General features: G+C 42.1%; 1 protein-coding gene across 8 annotated transcripts in view; it reads right to left on the reverse strand.

Annotated features, from left to right (window-relative positions):
• Nucleotides 1-4,518: 4,518 nt before the first annotated feature.
• The window catches only part of PAX2 (paired box 2), an 82,776-nt gene continuing 67,505 nt past the window's right edge, over nucleotides 4,519-19,789 (reverse strand). For 2 of the 8 annotated variants that reach the window (XM_031505242.2, XM_031505241.2), the window contains exons 8-11: nucleotides 16,571-16,780; nucleotides 12,853-12,954; nucleotides 6,928-7,014; nucleotides 4,519-4,995 (exon numbers count right to left, since the gene is read on the reverse strand). In XM_031505242.2, the coding sequence (XP_031361102.1) occupies nucleotides 4,874-4,995; nucleotides 6,928-7,014; nucleotides 12,853-12,954; nucleotides 16,571-16,780 (521 nt within the window). In that variant the 3' untranslated portion in view covers nucleotides 4,519-4,873. Of the gene's footprint in view, nucleotides 5,015-6,927; nucleotides 7,015-12,852; nucleotides 12,955-16,570; nucleotides 16,781-19,789 lie in introns of those variants that run through there. The other 6 variants (XM_021547957.2, XM_021547948.2, XM_021547997.2 and 3 more) reach the window with 4 other exon arrangements.

Below are 19,789 nucleotides of genomic sequence, written 5' to 3' on the forward strand. Positions count from 1 at the left end.
GCTGCTCTGTGGTTACATTTGTTATCAGTTCTGTAATTTTTGGTTTGGTCCCTCCCTACTTTGCAAGTTTGCCACCATCCTGAGCTCAACCAAAGAGCACTCTGTGGTATTTGTGTGTCCCTCAGAAGCCCTCAGGCTGAGGGCCCAAAAGGGGCAGCTCAGCTATGATTCTTATTTTTTTTTCCAGAGGAGTGCTTTTCCTTAGAGAGAAAAGGGTAGAGTTTTTCCAACAGTTCAGCAAAACAAAAATTCCTTTAGGAAAATGTTAATAAGCATATATAATTTTATACTCAAGAGAAGAAAGAGGTGCAGGGCTTTTTGCTTTCATTTTCTTGTTTAACATCCTCACATTATGTTGTGATCAATTCCAAAGTCTTACTCTGAGTTTGATTCATCGCTATTGATGGGTCAGACAGCATGCAAACTTCTCCCTGTTTCCACTGCAGGGCTCATTGCCACCAACTCTCCACAACAGATTTACAGGCCTCAAGTGGCAGCTTTACTGCATCCACCTCATGCAATCCTCCCCACATCCCTTTGGGCCAAAAGGATTAGGGCTTCAGAGAGCAGAACTCAAAGGTACTGCCCAGTTTTGAGTGCCATAGTCCCTGTTTTTTCCAGCCAAGCACAGAATTTGAGATTTCATGAGATTCTTCCCCCATGATCGAGAGGAGACAGAGGACACCTAGTCTCACAAGATTTCTGCTTGGTCCATTAGATAAAGCAAATGTAGCAACAGAACTAGGAATGACCTGAGAAGAAAGAAATGAAGGGAGAGCTAAGGACGAAGAATAAAGAAACAAATAATGATTTGTGTAAAAAAGGAAGAAAGAGAAATGTCATGGAAACACCAATTATTATTCACAATAATGCTTAAAATTTTGATAGAATTTTCTATCCAGAATCTCAAAGCACTGAGCCGGTGCTAATTAATTCAGCTGTGTAATCCCTCTGTGAACTAGAAACTGTTGTTATTCCCATTTTACAGAATGTTGAAATTGAGGTGTGTGGGGAAATTGGACTTAACAAAGATTTTCTAGAGCCACAAGGAGAACTAGGGTGTTTGAGGTCCCAGAAACCTGTTCTCATATCAGTAATACTCTTCTCTCCCCAGGTAGAAAAGTGCTTTGGGAATGAGAAATAATAAAAGAGAGGGATAGAAATTGAATGGAAGGAGGGTATGAGAAAAAATGTGAGAAAGGTAAGAGACAGCAGAATGGAGGAGAGGTTTGTGTTATAGACTTCACTGGATTTTGCATAATTATTTCTTCCTCCAATCCTTGTTCCTTTTTTCCTGTAACACTTTTTAAAGGAAAATAATTACACCCCCACCCCCCCCCCCCACCTATAGCAAAGCAGCTGTTGGCCTATTGGGGAAAAGGTCCTTAAAAGGTTTGGCTGTTCCCTCAAGTTCTGGATTTGTGCTGTGCTTTATTGAACACATTGGTTTGTTTTCAGTGAGCACAACGAGACTTGCACAGTACACACAGCGTGTTCCTTATCTACAGGATGAGACGAGGCTGTTTTAATAACTACCATGATGAAGATGGAGATGAACTTATATACAAGAGGAATTGCCTTCACATTACACACATTATCTTCCTACAAAGCAGCAATTGTTTTTTGCAAATAACATAATATTAAATAATTGGTAGAATTTTTGCGTTTCCTGCATAGTCCAGTCTAATGGAATCTAGATGAATATTGATGGTTTTCTTCTGCATAATATCACCACATAAATCCCCATGTCAGCTACTAGACTTGGGCTATAATACTGCTTTACAATGCATCCACCGACTGTAAATCAAAACAACCAACACAAGAAACTCTTTGGCAAATGTAATTCAGTACATTCGCATGAGGGTCTGCAGATGGTGGTGGAAGAGGATTAGAATGCCCAGTCCTTTGTATAATTCTGCTTTCCTTTGAATTTTTCTGGTCAAACTACATGATGTACTTACGAACTTTCCAGACCAATCCAGTGCCTTGGTGGAAATCCTCTTTTACCAGTGGAGTTAAACCAACAATAAATTTGGCCTTCCAAGGGTCAAATCAAGCCAGCATTGAGTGAGACAACTAAATCCTGCTTTCAGACTCTAGCTCATGTCCTCAAGTTTAGTGAAACACCATTAGAAAAATAAACATTTCAGAGCTTCTGGCTTCTCTCAGCCTGGGCCCTGGGCTGCAGGTGGCCAAGTGTGAGGTGTGACAGTCTCCTTTTCTCTGGCTTCCTCAGGAGCTTCTCTTTGCTGGTCCTGGGATTTCTTGTCTCTGCACTGACTACCTGCTGAGTGAATCTGTGTGGTGCACAAGTAGAGCAGAGGTTGTACTGAGAGACTAAAAGAGAGATCATTCTAACAAGGTTCAGCATCTATCTGGTGTCTGTGAAGGAAAACATAAGGAGTGGTGAAAGCATTTGTTTAGAAATTGAACAGAATTTTTTCTCTCATTGAGTAAGGTCAGACAACAGGCCAAATTCTCGTCGTGGTGACAGTGTAACCACTCTGCTATTTGCATCAGGTTACTCAGAGGTAAAATGTGCAGAATGACACTTTTAATAGATCAGAAGTAACCTCTTGGATTTTATTCTGTACAGGAACAGATTTTAGCTCTATATCTTCTATGTAAATGTCCCCACAAACACCCTTATCATTTGGGCACCCCATTAAAGAAGACACAGACCTATAATCAGCTAAAGCCATGCAAAGGCTGAAAAAGTTAGGTGAAAAGGGCCTTTGGGATCAACACAGCTGTTTACTGATGGTGGGTTTCATACATACAAGTTAAACTTGGAGACAGAATACCAAGTCCACTACCACATCTCCTCAGAGACTTGGAACTTTGGATTTTAAACATGATGTTAGCTGTAGAGATTGCTCCACTGTTCACTTTTATGCCCTTTGGGAGTTTCATTCTCAATCCTGTCTTTGTCCATGGACAACAGCCCACGAGTTTTATCTGAAACCTCTCTAAAACAACAAGGATCTACTTTGGCAGACTTGGTGCCTGGGGACAGGCTATAGCTGCCTTCATGTTTTCTTTGAGTAATTTTGAGGAAGTGTCAGTGCAACGAACAGTTTATGAGTTTGCTGACAATACAGGATAATAAGCATTTCTATTGACATTTAGCCTTTTGCAGAACAGTGTTTGTCCATCACTTGGGAACCAAAATGAGCAGAGTATCCCTTGAGAATCATCAGGTGAGCATTTGGGATAAGGGGTAAATATTAGGGTGCACAATATAGGATTGAAGATGAAAAGATGAGGCTGTGTATTGGGTCTGGCTGGTAGAATGCAAGCATATGGATTTGAATGGGGGCCTATAAATTAGTAGGTGTATGAGCAGATGGGTGGGGAATCAAAGGGGGGCCCATATAGTAGGGTTATAATGGTTAGGAAATTAGGTGTTGGGCACAGATAATGAGGTGGTTGTCACCAGCAGTGGAGATCTGGAGAATGGGTGTTGGGCATATCTAAAATTGCAAAAGTTGGGATGTGGGTGAATTGAAGTCATCACAGGTACAGATTTTAAGGTAAAAGGACTGAAGGCTAAGGACTAGGGAACCAAGCAATTATCCCAGCCAATCCTGAATTTGTCCATCTCAGTCTCAGCTGTCCAGAGGGCAATCAGATGGGCCCACATGAAGCCCCACACTTTCCACCACACAGTGCAGTGAGAGCGCAGCTGGGCTTGTTTTCTTTGTTTGCCAACCAGTGACATGGAAAACGTTTGTTGCCTCAGAGTGCTTTTTTTTGTTGACTGATGTATTTGGTAACTTTGTCAGATGTGACTTGTCCACACTGCTCCCCAGAGACAAGATTTGGGAAAGGAGGGGGAGGAGGAGGCGACCGGGTGGAGCTGGCATCCAATCCTCTCCAATACCATCATCCCATTGTAGTGCAAAACAGAAAGGAAACAAAAACCTAGAGTGAAAGAGGAGCATCAAACGTCAGAGGAACTTGTCTGCCATTCAGGTGGTGGGGAGAGATGGGACTTGGAGTTTTATTTTTGTAGGGTTTTTTAATTATTATTTTGGTTTTTTTTGTTGGTTTTGTTTGCTTGGGTTTTTTAGAAAATTGGGGATTTTTTTGTTCCTTTTTACAGACCTTCATGACAAAGCATAAAAACACAGTTATATTTATATATCTATTTATATATTTCTTCATTTCGTTGGTTTGTTTGTAAATGTTGCTCCGTCCTCCTGTCTGAGCTGATTGTGTGTCACAGAAATTGTGGGTGTATGTGTGAGGTTCCTCCCAACTCTGGCCTGCAAAGTCACGACCCATGAGGCGCAGCCAGCTCTGGGGCAATCCATGCTGGAAAGTGGGGATGAGGTGCACAGAGAACCCCTCATGGGGTGCAGATCTTTACTCGGTCCATTCTTCATTTGCCAGATGGGCCAGGTGCTGCCATCTCTGCTCTAGCCAGACTGTTCCCTCTGTCCAGGGAAACAGGGTGAGCATCACAGGTTACACACGCTCAAGAGTCCACCACAGAAGAGTGTATCTTTGGGGAACAGTGTTTCATGAGCGGCATTCTCCCCTGCTTCCCTGGCCCTTACTGCTCCTAGAAAGGGGTCCTGTAAGGCAATGGTTGCCAGCTGCATTGCTTCCCAGTCCCCCTGGAGTCCTGGAAGCCCAGGGGACTTTGCATGGCTGAGCTTTACCCAGGGGTGTTGGCGGGCTCCTGCAGGGGAAGCCGCTTGGCCGCAGGCTGTTTCTGGCGAGGGGCTGAGGGCGGGGGGAACTAGGGGGTCTCAGTCTCATGTGGTGAGCGCTTGGTCCGGCGCCTTCGTGGCGAAGAGGAAGGAACTGGACTGCGGGGAGGAACGGAGAAGGTCTCTTCACCCTTCCCAGGGATGGAGGGAGGTGATCAGACAGGTACAATGTGGAGGCCTAAGCTGTCGCCCTGCAGTTTCATGTGGTTTCCATGGTAACTAGTGGCGGTCATAGGCAGCGGCAGCAGTGGGAGGTGCGGAGCCCCGGGATGTGGCACTATAATAATAAGGGGAACCTGAAAGTTAACACAGGAGAAGAATGGACTGGTTGAAAGGACAAACAGTAAACAAACAAAAAAAAAAACAAACCAAAAAAAACAAACAAAAAAAAAAACAACAGAAACAATCAAACTAGGAAAAGAAATAAAGGACAACTGAAAACAAAAGGAAAGGTAGAAAAAAAGAAAAGCAAAAGAACCAAAAGAAGAACTTGGAGGCTGAGCTCCTGATGGGATTAGGGAAAGGCAACGGAGGGCCACACTTCACTCGCTAGATGCTATGGTGGCCTCTGGATAGGATGCCCCTCTATGGGAAGGAGATCTTTTTGCATCCTCTGACAATCAATAAGTAAGCTCATGAGCCCATGTGCTGATTTTGGCTGGGGTAGTTAGTTTTCTTCACAGTGGCTGGTAAGGGGGTGTGTTCAGGATTTGTGCTGAGCACAGGGTTGATAATACAGAGATGCTTTTGTTATTGCTGAGCAGGGCTTACGCAGAGCCAAGGCTTGTTTCCTTCTCATGCTGCCACGCAGCAGTGAGGAGTCTGGGGGTACATGGGAGGCTGGAAGGAGACACAGCTGGGACAGATTATGTGAACTGGCCAGAGGGATATTCCAAACCAGAAAACACCCTGGTCACTGTGTGAAAGCAGGGAAGGAAGGAGGAAGGAGAGATGTTTGGAGTGATGTTGTTTGTCTTCCCAAGTAACCATTATGCATAATGGGGTTCTGCTCTCCTGGGGATGGCTGAACACCTGCCTGCCCATGGGAAGGAGTGAATTCATTCCTTGTTTTGCTTTGCTTGTGTGCGTGGCTTTTGCTTTCCCTATTAAACTGTCTTTATCTCAGCCCAGGACTTTTCTGGTTTTTATCCTTCCAATCCTCTCCCCAATCCTCCTGGTGGGGGAATGAACAATTGGCTGCATGGGGCTAAACCACAACAAACATTGCAGCATGATATGCCACACCTGATCTGTAGCCACAAAGAAAGCGTCTGGGCCAGATGCTCTGAGTATACCTGAAAAAGTATACTGGGTCACTTTAAAACAAGGAGGGGAGAAATGAAACAAAATTACAGGGTTTTATTAATTGGGATTTGGGTCACAACTGGCACGAAAGCTCTTTAGATGGTTATCGAATGTGTGTTAAATAGTGATTGATTATTAAGATCACATTTACTGAAGTTTAACAGCACTGGAATAAAATGTGCATCTATTATCCAGTTGTTAAACCTCAGTAAATACATAGGGAATAATCACAACTGATTTATTTTACATATAATAAATCTCTTCTTATTGCCCTGCAAAGAAATACTGTATCAGAAGTGAAAGTCTCATAGGAGTTTTTCCCCCCTCTGAAAAAAACCCTGACTATTTCTGAGCATATCAGTCACTTTAGATGGATATATATCCCTGCAAGAGAACTCTACTAGCTATTATAAATCTTATGACACAGCCTGTCTCCTATTCTAGACATTAGTCCAACTGGTCCAGTAGAGAGAAATTCTATGGGATTTAAAGATTTCCCAGGAATTGACTCTGGATTTAGCCTGGGAGAGGAGTGAAACCTTATCTGAATTTTTAACCAGACCTTAAAAGTATGCTGGTTGTGGCCTAAGAGTAGCAGAACCTAAATTTAACTTTTGATATAATTTGGAATGAATTGTGGATGCAGTCCATGGAGAAGCCAGAACTGAACTGTCTCATGAAAGTAGAATCCACTTCAGAACTGATATAAAATATGCATGAGGTATATATCCATTTCAAACTGGACTGCAGAGTGAGGAAAAAGGCCTCTCACCTGCCCAAATACTTGAAACCCCTCTTCAGAAACAAACAAACAAAAAAACCCAAAGAGGACAAAGAAAAGAAAACAAAGAGACAAACAGAAGGAGCGCGAGGCTGGGGGTGTGTGTGGGACAGAGGTACTCACTTAGTAATGCAGGGTTGCTGAACCGCCAGGCCTCGTTGTAGGTCGTGTACTGAGGGTGGCTGTAGGGATTCCCTGAGAACTCGCTCCCTGGAAGAAACCAAGGAAGGTGTGAAATACAGTAAGGAATAAAGATCTACATCTGCTATTCCATCAGACCAGTGTTCATGCTGAATCCATTTGCCAGCAAGAAAACTGGTGTATGTAGCTTCCTTGTCTAGCTGGAACTCTTCCCTTCAAGTCAATGCAGTGCCTGCTCAGTGCAAAGTTGCTTACCCATACCGTTAAGCATTACAAGATTGACTTCTTCACAATCAAAAAATCAGTTCAAATTCAATAATACAAATAAATTATTAAAGTGGGGGGTTTTGTTTCCTTTTGTTTTTTTTTCATTGCCTTCTGTCTTCCAATTCTCAAGCTGCAGTAGGACAGTATATGTAAGATTTATTGCACTTAATTATCAGCTTTCTTATGAATAACATTGAAAGTTCTCCAGTAATGTCAAGATAGCAGGCATGGAAGGCTGATGGGACAAGCTCACAAGAAACTCTTTGGAACTAGCAGTGCTGTTGATGGCAATATGTATTGCAAAATTGTTTTATTAGGGTACTGAGTGTGATGGCTTATTTGTGGAGATGAGTATCATTCATTTTTGGAAAAGTTCTGAGTTGACTGTGCTTAAATACAAAACAAAATGGAAAACACATGAATCACTTTCTTTCTTACTCTGAATGATGGTATTAGTCAGAAAAGTGATTCATACATGATTAACCTCTCTTTTATGCTTAGAGAGTTATAGAGAAAACTTGCTGCATTCTAGCTCTGGAAAATGTTTTTCTAATGATTAGCACTTTAGGTACTGTGCTGAATCTGAAAGACAAGTTGTGCTACAGTTCTCCTTTTCATATTAGGAAAATAGGCCCAAACCAATATACGTCCAAATTTTGTGACCTATTAAGACTCTGAACTAAGATCTGAATGGTGCAGAGTTTTCTAAAACATTCAGTTTTATTGTGCAGAAGGAGCTGAGTCTCCCTGTTTCTTAGAAGGCTGTGCAGGCTATTTGGTAACTGAAGGGGCATGGTGCTGCATTCAAAATAAACAAATCTCCCCAAACTTAAACATGTATGCTTCTGTTACGGAAAATCATAACCTCATCTGATCATAAGCTCAATTTAATGTAGTATCAATAGACTGTGGGCAATTAAGTCCATCTGATAGGCTTTATATGCTTTCAGATGGACTTGTAGCTTCTGGTCTGCCTGAAGACAGAGGTGGAATTGTTACAATGGAAGTGTTTGAAAAGCACTGGGCAGTTCTTGATAGATCCTATGCAACAGGAAAATAAGGTAATGCAAGATGGAATGGATGCCTATGATACAATTACCAAAGAATGTCAATTAATTATGGCATAATCTCTGCAAATCTCCTCTTATTGTGGTGTTAAAGCCAAACCCACAGATTCTCAGATGGTGGAAATGAAGTCTGTTCAGGTTAGGGGATTCGTACTGTTTTAAACTTGAGGAGAATCTTTCTGGAAAGGTTTTTAGAAGTACTCAGGGTGATAATCAAAGCAGTCAGTCAAAAATGAGTATGAATCAAACCAAATCATCATCCAAAGGTATTTTAATCACAGTAGCTTTTAGTTTCAGTATAAAACCTCATTTTGTGTCAGAAATCTTGCTGACTACTCTTTTAATGATAATAACTCAGCATAATTCCATAGCTAGAAACATCCTGCATGGAAAATACAACTAGCTGGGAAGGAATAGGTGAAACCTGCAATGCACAGTCCAGATTTTTCTCTACTGAATTGACTTATCTGTGGAATATACTGGAATGGGTTTGCTTCCCCAAGAAGGAGGAAAAAAGTATCCTCATGAGAATTTTTGCTTTTTGAAGTGTTTCATATGACATAACTTCACTGTATGGAGAGAAATTGTTCTGATATTTCAAGTCTTTTCTCTCACTCCCTGCTGAGTTGCCACCCTAAACTGTTTATAGTGTTGTTAAAGCATGGGTTAAGCACAGGAGGAAGAGCCACAGCTATGGAGCATGGGGAGGAGGGAGGGCAGCCACTGGAAACAGTGTTTATTGACGAGGAGTGAAAGCATGCATGCAGCAGGATAATGAGCTTTTGAGCTCAACTGTGACCAAGAGGAACTGAGCTATCGCCTTCCCCGATCACTAATGAAACAAGTGTAATTTCCTCATCAGCATTGGATTCTGTTTAACGACTCCCTACCGCTGCCGTTCCCAGACCTCTGCAGGCTCTGCACTGCTCTGTGTAAACTTCACTTCCTTCAATGGATGCTCACTTCACTAAAACAGTTTGCAGAAACTTGACGTCCTTTCTGGGAAAGAGGAAGAATTAAGACAGGGATCAAAGGTATTCTGTACCCTTTGTAGGAAACTGCCCTCAGACATGTAGGCTGAGTGTAGCCCAATACCTGATTCTTCTGTCTGTGAGTGACTAACCCCTGCTTTTCCAAGTGTGTGCTCAGGACCACTTGCCTTCATCCATGCTTACAGCCTGGGACCTGAAGTTAGAGGAATGGCAAAAGCAGGAACATGTATCTTGTCACGTCATCCACGTAAGCCTCGGAGACATGTGCATTTGCTGGCCATGTTGCACGAATGTAGTGCTACATGTAGGAGACAAGCTTTTTCTCTAGGCTACGCAAGTAGAAATCTAGTGAAAGGTTGTCATGGATAGAAAATAGCAGCTTTGATTAGCACTAGTTAAACAATCTTCTCAGAAACAGTTTTCCACTGGAAAATGCTGTCTCATTGAAATGGAAATGTTTTGCTCAAGCTTGTCAGCTTCAATAGAATTTTGGAAAGAAAAGTTCTGAAGTTATTGCAAATTGAAACAAAGTATTATGTTTCAACTTTCTTGTTTTGTTTCATTTTGTCTTTCTTGTTTCATTTAATTTCCTTTCAGTTCTTTCATTATTTTAATATGTCTTGGCATCTAGAACATGTTGATGTTATTGAAATGTTTCATCCTGATATTTGCAAACTGAACTATTGCAAGGTTCTGACTCCTCATACCAATGCAAGATGAAAGCAAATATCAAGGAATCAGAATTTTGAATGGGTTAGAAATCTGATTTCTGAACAGTTGTGTGTTTAGCCCTGCACTTTGTTAAAAGAAGACAGAACCTCTTTCCCATGTTTTCTCACATCTTAGCAATAGGTTGTTTGCATGTTAGTATGTTTCTTAAAGATACTTCCTGAGCAGTCATCTCACCGACTTCTTGTTTCCAGTGTAGTTAAAGCACTGGCTCCTGAACTTTCTTGGCCTGAGGGCACATAACAAACCATTGGCACCAATGTGTTTGATAGTTCAAACTGGACTCCTAGCAGAGGTTGCAAGTCAGCACAGAGGATCTCAAGACGCCTATATTCTGTGCAATCTGTGCTTAGGGAATCTTTACCAACACTATTTCTCAGCATCTGTATTTAAATCTTATTGGTTTAGTGCTCTAATACAGAAATGATGAGGCATGAAGTGAGCCTAGCAGGTGGCAGGCTCAGAAAAAATAAGGGATATAATTTTCACAAAATACATAGTTTAGGTATAAAACTTGTAAAAGTTTCTATGCTTGTTAAAGGCTTATATGCGTTCAGGAGACTTTTTTTTTACATTTGTAGAGGGAATACCTATCGAGATTTTAATATTAAATAGAAGGAAGTCTGGCTTAAAAAGATCCTTAGCTGCAGCATGGAGGCTGGGAGATCTCTGGAGAAAGTTCCAATGCATGTTTGCTCTACTCTTATATTCTTCCTCATATTTCCCCTGTTGTGCCCCTGACACAAAGTAGTGGCTGCAGAGATCTACAGAGTGACCCATTAAAGCAAAATCTTCTGTTTCTTCCCAGGAAGCCTCTTTATCTCCATCTTGTTGGCTTTAGTCACACTAGAAAACAGGAAGAAAAGGGCTTCCTGGCTGGGTCTGACCAGTGGGGTATGACTGAAACAGCCAGAACCTGATGCTCTGTTGAAAGATGCAGTAACTACTGCAGGATGCCCAAGTAGGCCACTGGAAAATCTCCCTCTGAATAAATGTTGACATCAGATTTAATGGGAAGATATCCATTTGACCAGAACAATTTTTTTAACTTTGAAGTATAACTTAACTTTTTTTTTCTGTATAATTATCTTCCTTTTCTTTTGGGGAATATTTCTGGTGTTTTTTGGTGGGTTTTTTGGGGTTTTTTTGGATACTACTATCTTATCTGCAGCCTTCATATCAAGGAGCTGAAATACATTATTCTTGGATAAATGACCCCTGATACTAGTGGTCTTAAAATTTTTGTCCCAGTTTAGAAGTCAGTATCATCCTTGTCATGAGGACATTAAACTTACACTGAACAGTTTCTACTCAAAGAGCCAGCTATTTTGATATTATGAATAATTTCTGTATGCTGTGGCCTTCTATAAGTTTTGACCTTAAACAATCTAAATATTGTCAACTGAATTTACCTACTGTTACTGGGGGGACTTGTGTGGGAGGTGTTAATTGAGTTTATATTGTCTCAGTGCATGTCCGATTCTGGAGCCAAACCACCTCTCTGAATAATTTAGTGTAGGACATGCCCTAAAATTTGCCACTGGAACAAGTTGCCCAGAGTGGTTGTGGATACCCAGTCCCTGCAATTGTTCAAGGTCAGGCTGGATGGGGCTTTGCACATTCTGTAAAGATGTCTACCCATGACAGGGTGCTTGAACTAGATGATCTTTAAGGTCCCTTTCAACTCAAGTGATTCTATGATTTGTCACTTAAAGATGTTCAGACTTTGACCTGAAAACATTTCCTGACAGTTATATTTTCACTGTCCTCACTAATGTTAATGTTCATTTAGCTGGCTGTTTTGAGACTTGGGTGAGGGTTAAGTTAGGCTTTCCACTCATAAGCCCTGGCAAATCATATGATAGTAATTTAAGAGCTTTCTGTCCTCAACTTTTTGCGGCTCCATTTCTGGACTCATCTCTTCAGAAGCAGAGGTTGCAGAATGGGCTGTGTACCTGTCCCTTAATCATCAGGACTCACAAACCATAGGCCATAAAAAGCAGAAATCAGTGGCAGATGAGTCCTGAGTTCTGAGCTACTGTATCTGAGGAAAAGCAAATCCTGCCTCTTCATTTATCTACTGGGGACAACAGTCATCAGAGGAGAGTAGGTAATAGAGCTTGAGGTAATACTCTTCAGTTGTCCTGGAGTAAATGGTTCGCTCTTCTTCCAAGAGTAGGGGATTCCATATGCTGAGACAAGGTATTTCTCCAAAGCATTGGGTATCAGAGAAAGAGTTTGTCTTTGGATGTAGGATTAGGTTGGTAATTTCTTGGATAGGAGATAATATTTTACAAACAGGAGGTGTTAAGTTGTTGGTTGCTAAGAGTGAATAGTTAGTTTCTCGTGAAATGCTGTTAATAATTTCTGAGTTCTTAGTAAGTTTAGGCTATATATAGACAGTAGGTCTTCAAATACTGCAGGTATTAAATTGCCATTGATAATTTTCAGCTTGCTGGCCATGGATTTAGACAGAAGGTGAGTTGTCACCCTTAGCTAGTGGATAGGTGAGTATCTTGAGCCATGAGCAGTACATAATTATCTGCATGAGTCATTGGAAAATAATTACATTAGTTAATGAATACTAGGGTTAATTAATTACCAATTAATTGCCACAGGTTATAGCTAGCTAGCTGCCCATAGCAGCAGTGAATCAGTTACTAGGGGGAAAGAGATACATTACAAAAAGTGTTGCTAGCTACATCGGTTATAGGCACCTGATGGTTTCTTTATGAAAAGAATAGCTCTTCATGGCAGCAAAGCGATAGCCAAGCCAGCTGTGACAGCTCTCACAATGCTGGTAAGCGCTCAAACATGTGTGCACCATTACTGAGGGTTGGCAGCTGACTTACCAGGAACCATTCCTGCAAGAGTTGATGTTGGGTAGCTGCCTTGTCCAGTTGGGGGAACATGGGGTGGGTAGCCAGGCAAGGTGGTACTTGCCATATCACGACCTGAAAAGGGAGAGAATCGGGACAGGTGATCAATACAGATAAGATCTTTCAATACTGATTTGGTATCACCTCTTGTCCCACTGTCACATGACTGGATAGGCAACTGCTGCACAGCCTTCTCTTATGTTGAGTTCTGTCCACCCACTGAAAATTCTGAGTTAAGATTGGGGCACTTTTGATCTCACACTGTAAGGATGGATGTTAAAACTTAGCTTTTATGAGGCTCAAAAGAATTTGGTTTGTTTCATTGTAGATTTTGGATCTATTTTAACTAAATCAAAATGGCCTTGATCTGCACAGAGAATGGCAGCATATTCATTGCCAGAGTAGCTGAGGTCCTGTCTATATGCAGTGGATGCAGTTCCAAAACTGTGGTGATGTTGCTTTAGGGCATGATCAATGTGCAAGGCACTGGGAAGTGATCCAAGAGTTTTCTGTGCATGTCTCTCTTCCCGACTTTGCCATTCACCTGCTGATTGTTTTAGGCAAGTCACTTTACCTCTCTGTGCTTCTTTTTATGCTGCAAACTCTTTGGTGCAAGAGCACACTTTTAGTACATTTGCACAGTGCTCATCACGAAACCATAAATGGTTGGACTCCTTCCAGGTGCTGGTGTACTATATGTAATAATAGGATCGTGCAAATTAGTTTGAGTCTCACTTCATTTTTATCACAGGTACAAGTTTTTGTTTATAATACTTTAAGTTGTGATATCTTTTCACCCCCAAAGAAGTAGAGAGGGGTATGGACTGAGTATATGATTGTAGTTTATTTTTCCTCTCTTAGGAAGTGCAGCTGGGGGTTTCTTGGTTGATGCCAGAGGCATTTCCTCATTTGGACTGGTTAGCCTGAAAATGGGCCAGCCAGAAGGGCATTTGCTGTTAGTGCTTATTGCATTTAAATGAACTAAAATAATCTCAGAAGCTGCTGGGAGTTTCAAGCCAAAGCAAAACAAAACAAACAAAGAAAAACAAAACAAAACAAAAAGCTAAATAAATTAAGATAATCTTTCCCCCACAGCTGCTGAGAGATTTACAGCTCAACCTCCAACACTGCCTACTGAGATGTCAGCCTGTTCCAGGCATCAAAAGCCTTTCACATTCCCTAGGTGAAGTGTAGCTCACCAAGAAGTTTGTGGTCTTTGTTCTTTTTTTGTTAAATTTTGTCTCTCCTGGCAAGAGTCTGATTCACCTTTAGGAGTGAGAGGCTACATATAGCTCATTAACACCACTGGAGTCACTGGAACCGTGCTGGGATATGCCAATGAAGGAAGAAGCGTTGGTTTAGCTCTACCAGCAGAATGATAACTGATAAAAGCAGACCCTGGAACAAGCATGAACCTTGGCTGGGGAATCAGAAATAATTAACAGTTACAAGGCAAAGCAAAAACTAATAAGCATGGAACATTAACCTGAAGGGAGGAAGTTTCTCTGGGATGAGGCAGGCTAAACCAGTGTCATTGCTTTCACAGGTCTTGAGTAAGGATTACTGAGGTGATTTACTCAAGAAAACAGAAATGCAAGTTCATTCTTTCTTCCAGAAGAGGTTCCCAATCAGTGGCTGAAGTTCCTAGCTTATGTCCTCTAAGTCAACAGCTGGGCCATTTTCCAGCCACTCCCCAATACTGATAAAAATAAATACATAATGTATCAGGGATTAATATACTGCACTCTTTTACTCTTTTATCACCATCATTCCTTTAGTGACTTGTAGCTGTATGTTAAACTGTATGAATAACACCTGGTAGATATAGTCATTTCTTTCTCACTTTGGTTTAAGGCAAGAAATTTTTACGCTTAAAATTCTTGTTCTTTTAGTTTCATTTATTGACTAACCTGAGAAAAAACAACAAATGATGAATGAGAAAACAGTGTCACTGAAAAGTTAGAGATAACATTATCTAGCTGCAGGCAAAATTAATTTGTTTTGACATTTTCATTCAGGTGGGATCACGTATACACTCTTTCTGCTACTTGATGTGTGCACATATGCCCCTGTGTTTTTATTCAGACATGAGCACGTGGAGGTTGATGTCCAAAACTGAGCATGGAAAATTTGTTGGGAAGTGATCATTTGTCATAATCTCAGTCTTGAAAAAGAAGATAATGAACAAGTACTGTATCGGTAACATCAGTAAGAGTCTCACAGAGAAACCTCTTAAAATGCTGTTACATAAAACAGGCCCCTTCCATAACCTCCTCCCATTACAAACAAGTAGACAGGATTATTAAATTCTTGTACTGCAGGGCTATGGCAAAGCTAGCTCATAATATGCTTCCAACTGCAGCCATTCTTCTTCCTGCAAGAACCTTCTGAGTGAGGAACAGCACCTAATCACTGTGACATTGTTTATGCTTTTGAACACTTTGTCCTATGTCTAATTCCCTATAAGAGTCCTAAGGCTTGAGCCTCTCAAGAATCACAGTGCCTTCTAGGCTAGAAGATGATCATACGTAACAGTATTCCCAAATATCTGTACTGTTGGAGCCACTTCTTTGCTTAGGAAGTTCCCAGAACTCAGAGGCTCTTACTGACTGCAGTTAAGGTAGGACCAAGATGGTCTCATGAACAGAAGCCTTCTCTGCTGTTACCTGCTGTTTTCCTATGTGGAAATGGAAATCTCACATGACAAAGGAAGGATATTAAGTCAAAAGTGAAAAATAATATAGGAACATGAAGGAGGCAGAAGTAAGATATGTTTCTTGAGTATTAGGAACTGTGATCTGAACTAAGACTTGTCTGTTCTGAAAAAGCCCAGATTTCATCCTTTGAAAAATGGTCAGTGGTCACCCAAGATGATACCCACTATTTCACCCAAGTCACCCTTGAGATTCTGCAGCAATGTTGCTTCTGTCACCTGGCTCAGGAGTTTCCCTTAGTACCTACCTGAAGCTTGACCTTCCTCCTAATTTTTCCCTCTTGCCTGCTGGTCATAAATGCTGCCATCTTCTGCAATCTATTTCTTCACTTCTGCTTTTCCCTTAAAGGCCACCTACTTCAGCTCTGTATTCCTTTGGCTGCTCTTGACATTCAGACATGATGCTGAGTTTCTTAACTGCTTGGTCTACTGTGTGAAGGCACCAGCTCACACTGACACTCCCAAACCAGGTGACTCAAATACTGTTCACAGCTAGTTATGGCAGTGCTCACAAACTGCCTGTGTCTATCTGACTTAGTAGCTGTGACCCATGCTGAACAACCCAGGTCAGCCTAGAGCTGGCTGGGATCTTCACACTGCTGTCATCTACCTTACGCTAGCACACTGTATTCTGTGCCTGCAGTACTCGGGGACACTGACTACTGAGTCAACACAGGATTCTCCAATATGCGTGTTTCTATACTAAGTCCCAAACCCAATCCAACTGGGATGCCCGGTCACTTCTAGATAGTTACAGCTTCTTTTCCCATTTTATTCTAAAAATGAAGGACAGGCATGAAAACTTTTTGATTCTCCATGGAGCTGAGAACATATGCTGCAGATGCAAACTTGGAACATGGTTGCTCTGGTTCCCACTTGCACTCAAAGAGCTTGCAGCATTTACTTGCCTCCCCATCAGACGAAACTGAACCCCTTGCCTACAGCATCCCCACTCAGTTTGCGGCCAAGGCCGGTTACCTGCTATCAGAGGCTGGCTGCTGGACTGCCCAAAGTGGGCACCATGATGAAGGAAGGCACTGTAGCAAGGCGTGGACGCATCGTCTGAAAGGGCCATGTGGAAGGGCTGAAGATCAGCCTGCCCAGAGCCGACCGGCGTGGTGGGGGTGAAAGGGGTGAGAGAGGCTCCATGAGGCTCTTGCTTTATACTGAGGGGAGAGGAGAGGTTTTCTGTGGTAGGGTAAGGGATGGACACAGACAGACAAAGGGAACAGGGGAAGGAAGAGGAGGGTGGGGAAGGGAGGAGAGGAAGAACAAAATGGGTAAATGAAAATGGAGTGGTTAAAATCTACAGGGAAATTAATTTTAAAACAAAAATAAAAATAAAAAGGCTAGGAGTAGATCAGAGGAGCCAGTGCTGAGACAACAGCAGTAAATGTGCCTGGGGGCTAGGCTCGGACTGCAGGAATGCCTCTGCAGAGCAGCAGGAGATGAGGGGAATGGAGTGCAGTGGCAGAGGGGAGGAATGGAGGCAAGAAGAGGAGAGGTGAGGGAGGGAACATGCAGGAGAGGGAGGACAGGAACAAGCATAGGATTGGGAAGAAGAATGCTCTGAAGCTTTTGTGCTCCCTTTCCTGCTGTTTTTTTTTGCTGGCCAAGGGCATATGAAGATGCTACACTTACACAGTTTGGCCCAAGGAACTGCACTTTTTCTTTTCAAACCCAAGGTAACCTTCCTCAGGAGAGTAGCTTTGCTATAAGCATCTATGAAACAGATTGCTGGGTGTAATGGCCAAAGCTTCTCTACCCAAATTTCCTAAAAGCTTGACAAAAATTATATAGCTGGAGTTTGAGGTTAAAATACAAATGTGACTGTGCAATTAATAGGTGGATAGACAGATGGATCAATCAATTGATCTTGTTTACAGTAGCACATTTTGGAGATTTAACCATAAAAACAGCCAAGGCTGACTCTGCTTGCTCCCCGAGTGTAGTTTTGCTAGATAGACACCTTGACAGAGAGACATAATGGAAGAGAGGAAATGTGGGGGACTTGTAAAAGGTCTGCTTTTCCTTGTTGCTTGCATTGGGCCTCCATTTCTGATGTGCAGATTTTCACAGGCACAATAGATTGATCTTTACCACTGTTCCTAACTTGGCCCAGTAGGATGTTTGGGAATCAGAGAACTCTGTGACCTAAAGCATGAGTACTCCAGAACACTCATTGCTGTTGGGTCAGCAGTAATAGAGTCCTGTATTTGGACACCTGAAAGCAAAGCATGGATGATGTGATCAGATCCAATCCAAATGATCTAGCAAACCGTCCATCCTCAGGTAAACAAATTCAAGCCAATAAATGAAAGCCATCTCTCTGCTGTGATGGCAACTATTGCCAATGGCCTATGAAATAAGTTAGTTCTGGTGGTTTTGATTTATACAGAGAAATAGAAATGTGACATATAATTAGGTCATAAATCTGACTTCATTAATTTAGAACTGGCTTAATTAACTTTAGGCACCTTGTTGCAAGGCTGTAGTGCCCACCTAGACAATAAAGGGCTGGGCAATTTCTCTCTGTGAATGCTGTTTACCCTGAGATATTTGTTTCCTAAAGATTTGCTACCTGGCAAGAATGACATCTGTGTTCTACTCCAAGTACTTCCAACATGAGTGGCCAGCAAAGGTCTCTCATCACCAAGACTCCTTTGCAGCAAAGACATATGCTTGTGTTTCAATTAATTGGGAACAATCAGTCCTGGCCAAGAGGGATACACTTCCTCTTCATTTTGTTCACTAGGTGAAGTCACTATGCTAAGTGAGGATTGTAATTTCTTTTCCCTTTTTGCTACAAAGCTCTGTTTGGCAAGGACCTTTTATGAAGGATATGGGGAATGGAAGTTGGGGTATCTGGATTTTGTTTTACAGTTAACAAAGTCCCCAGAGTAGGCAGCACATCAGCACCCAGCTTCTGCCTTTTACAACCATACACTGTCCTACTGCCCACTAGTGAGCCTTCATGTGCCAGTGCCAGTCTCTGTAGATCGAGAACCCCCCCAAGCTATTTTTCTCCTGCATCCTCTGTCAGATGGCAAGGAATGCACAGATTTACTTTCAGGCCAAACAGGCAGAGTCACCACCAGCATTCTGGGAGTGCTTGAAGCCTTTATCCAAATAATGCTGATACAAGATAATTTGGATGAATAGACCTATCTGCAGGCAGAAGTCCAAAAGTTCCCTGAGCTTTCACAGGCTACGAGTGAAGTGATATTTTTCAAGGAAATAATTTGACAGTGTTACATAAATAAAGTGGGGCACTTCGGTCCTGGGCATTTTCCATACTCCTATTTCAACTCTCTTTATAGTACAAGAGACAGCAGGTGTGGGGAGCTGCTGAGGAAGAAAGGGTGGAGAATAAGGTGGACATGGAAGCGTGGGTGGGCAGAAGCAAGAGGTGCTTTGGGCAGGGGTTAATCCTGTTTGCACAGCCCCCAGGCACGTTGTGTTTCCTAGTCCCTCCCCTGCTTTATTTCTCTTTTAAAGCATGGAATTTTCAGCTATAATCCTTCCTAAACCGCAGCATTTTTCAGGCGCTCTGTGTAAGTGAAACCATAATCTCTGGTAAAACAGACCGCTTAAGCTGCTGTAGCATTAGGCCAATCTGATCCAGCCCCTGGATTTCCGCTCTGCCCAGCCACCACAGAGAGGATTTCAGCCTGAAAGACTGTGTAAAGCCCTTGCAATGGGAACAACAGTGCTAGGCCTTGCCTTGCAAAGCTGGGAAGGGTTAAGGGACCAGGAGCTATTTGTCCCAATGTTGTGAGGCTGTTAAAACCCCTGTCAGACTCACAGTAGAGATGAGCCCAGCCCTCTCTTGAGCACATCAAGGCTTATGAAGAAAAATTCCTTGCACCTTTCAGAGGCATCACCACTTACTCAGTGTGTGGGGGGATAAAGAAGTCAACAGTAACATGGCAAAGAGACTTGAACACAATAATGCTAAACACTCTTCTTTCTAAGAATAGTGGAAAGGAGGCGAGGATAAGGTCAGACAGCGAATGATTGCCCAACCAAAACTCAGACTTATATGTGTCTATTTATCTGTCTGTCTTTCTCTCTACACTCTGCAACTGCACAAACATAATTTATATCCCATGTATCTTTACTGATGGATGGCATTTGCCATTTTTTACTCCTTTGTCGTCCAACTCTCCGCTGACTAAAAGCACCTGAATTCTGTCT

This window comes from Lonchura striata, chromosome 7 (assembly GCF_046129695.1).
Source record: "Lonchura striata isolate bLonStr1 chromosome 7, bLonStr1.mat, whole genome shotgun sequence".
In the NCBI taxonomy this organism is placed as follows: Eukaryota; Metazoa; Chordata; class Aves; order Passeriformes; family Estrildidae; genus Lonchura; species Lonchura striata.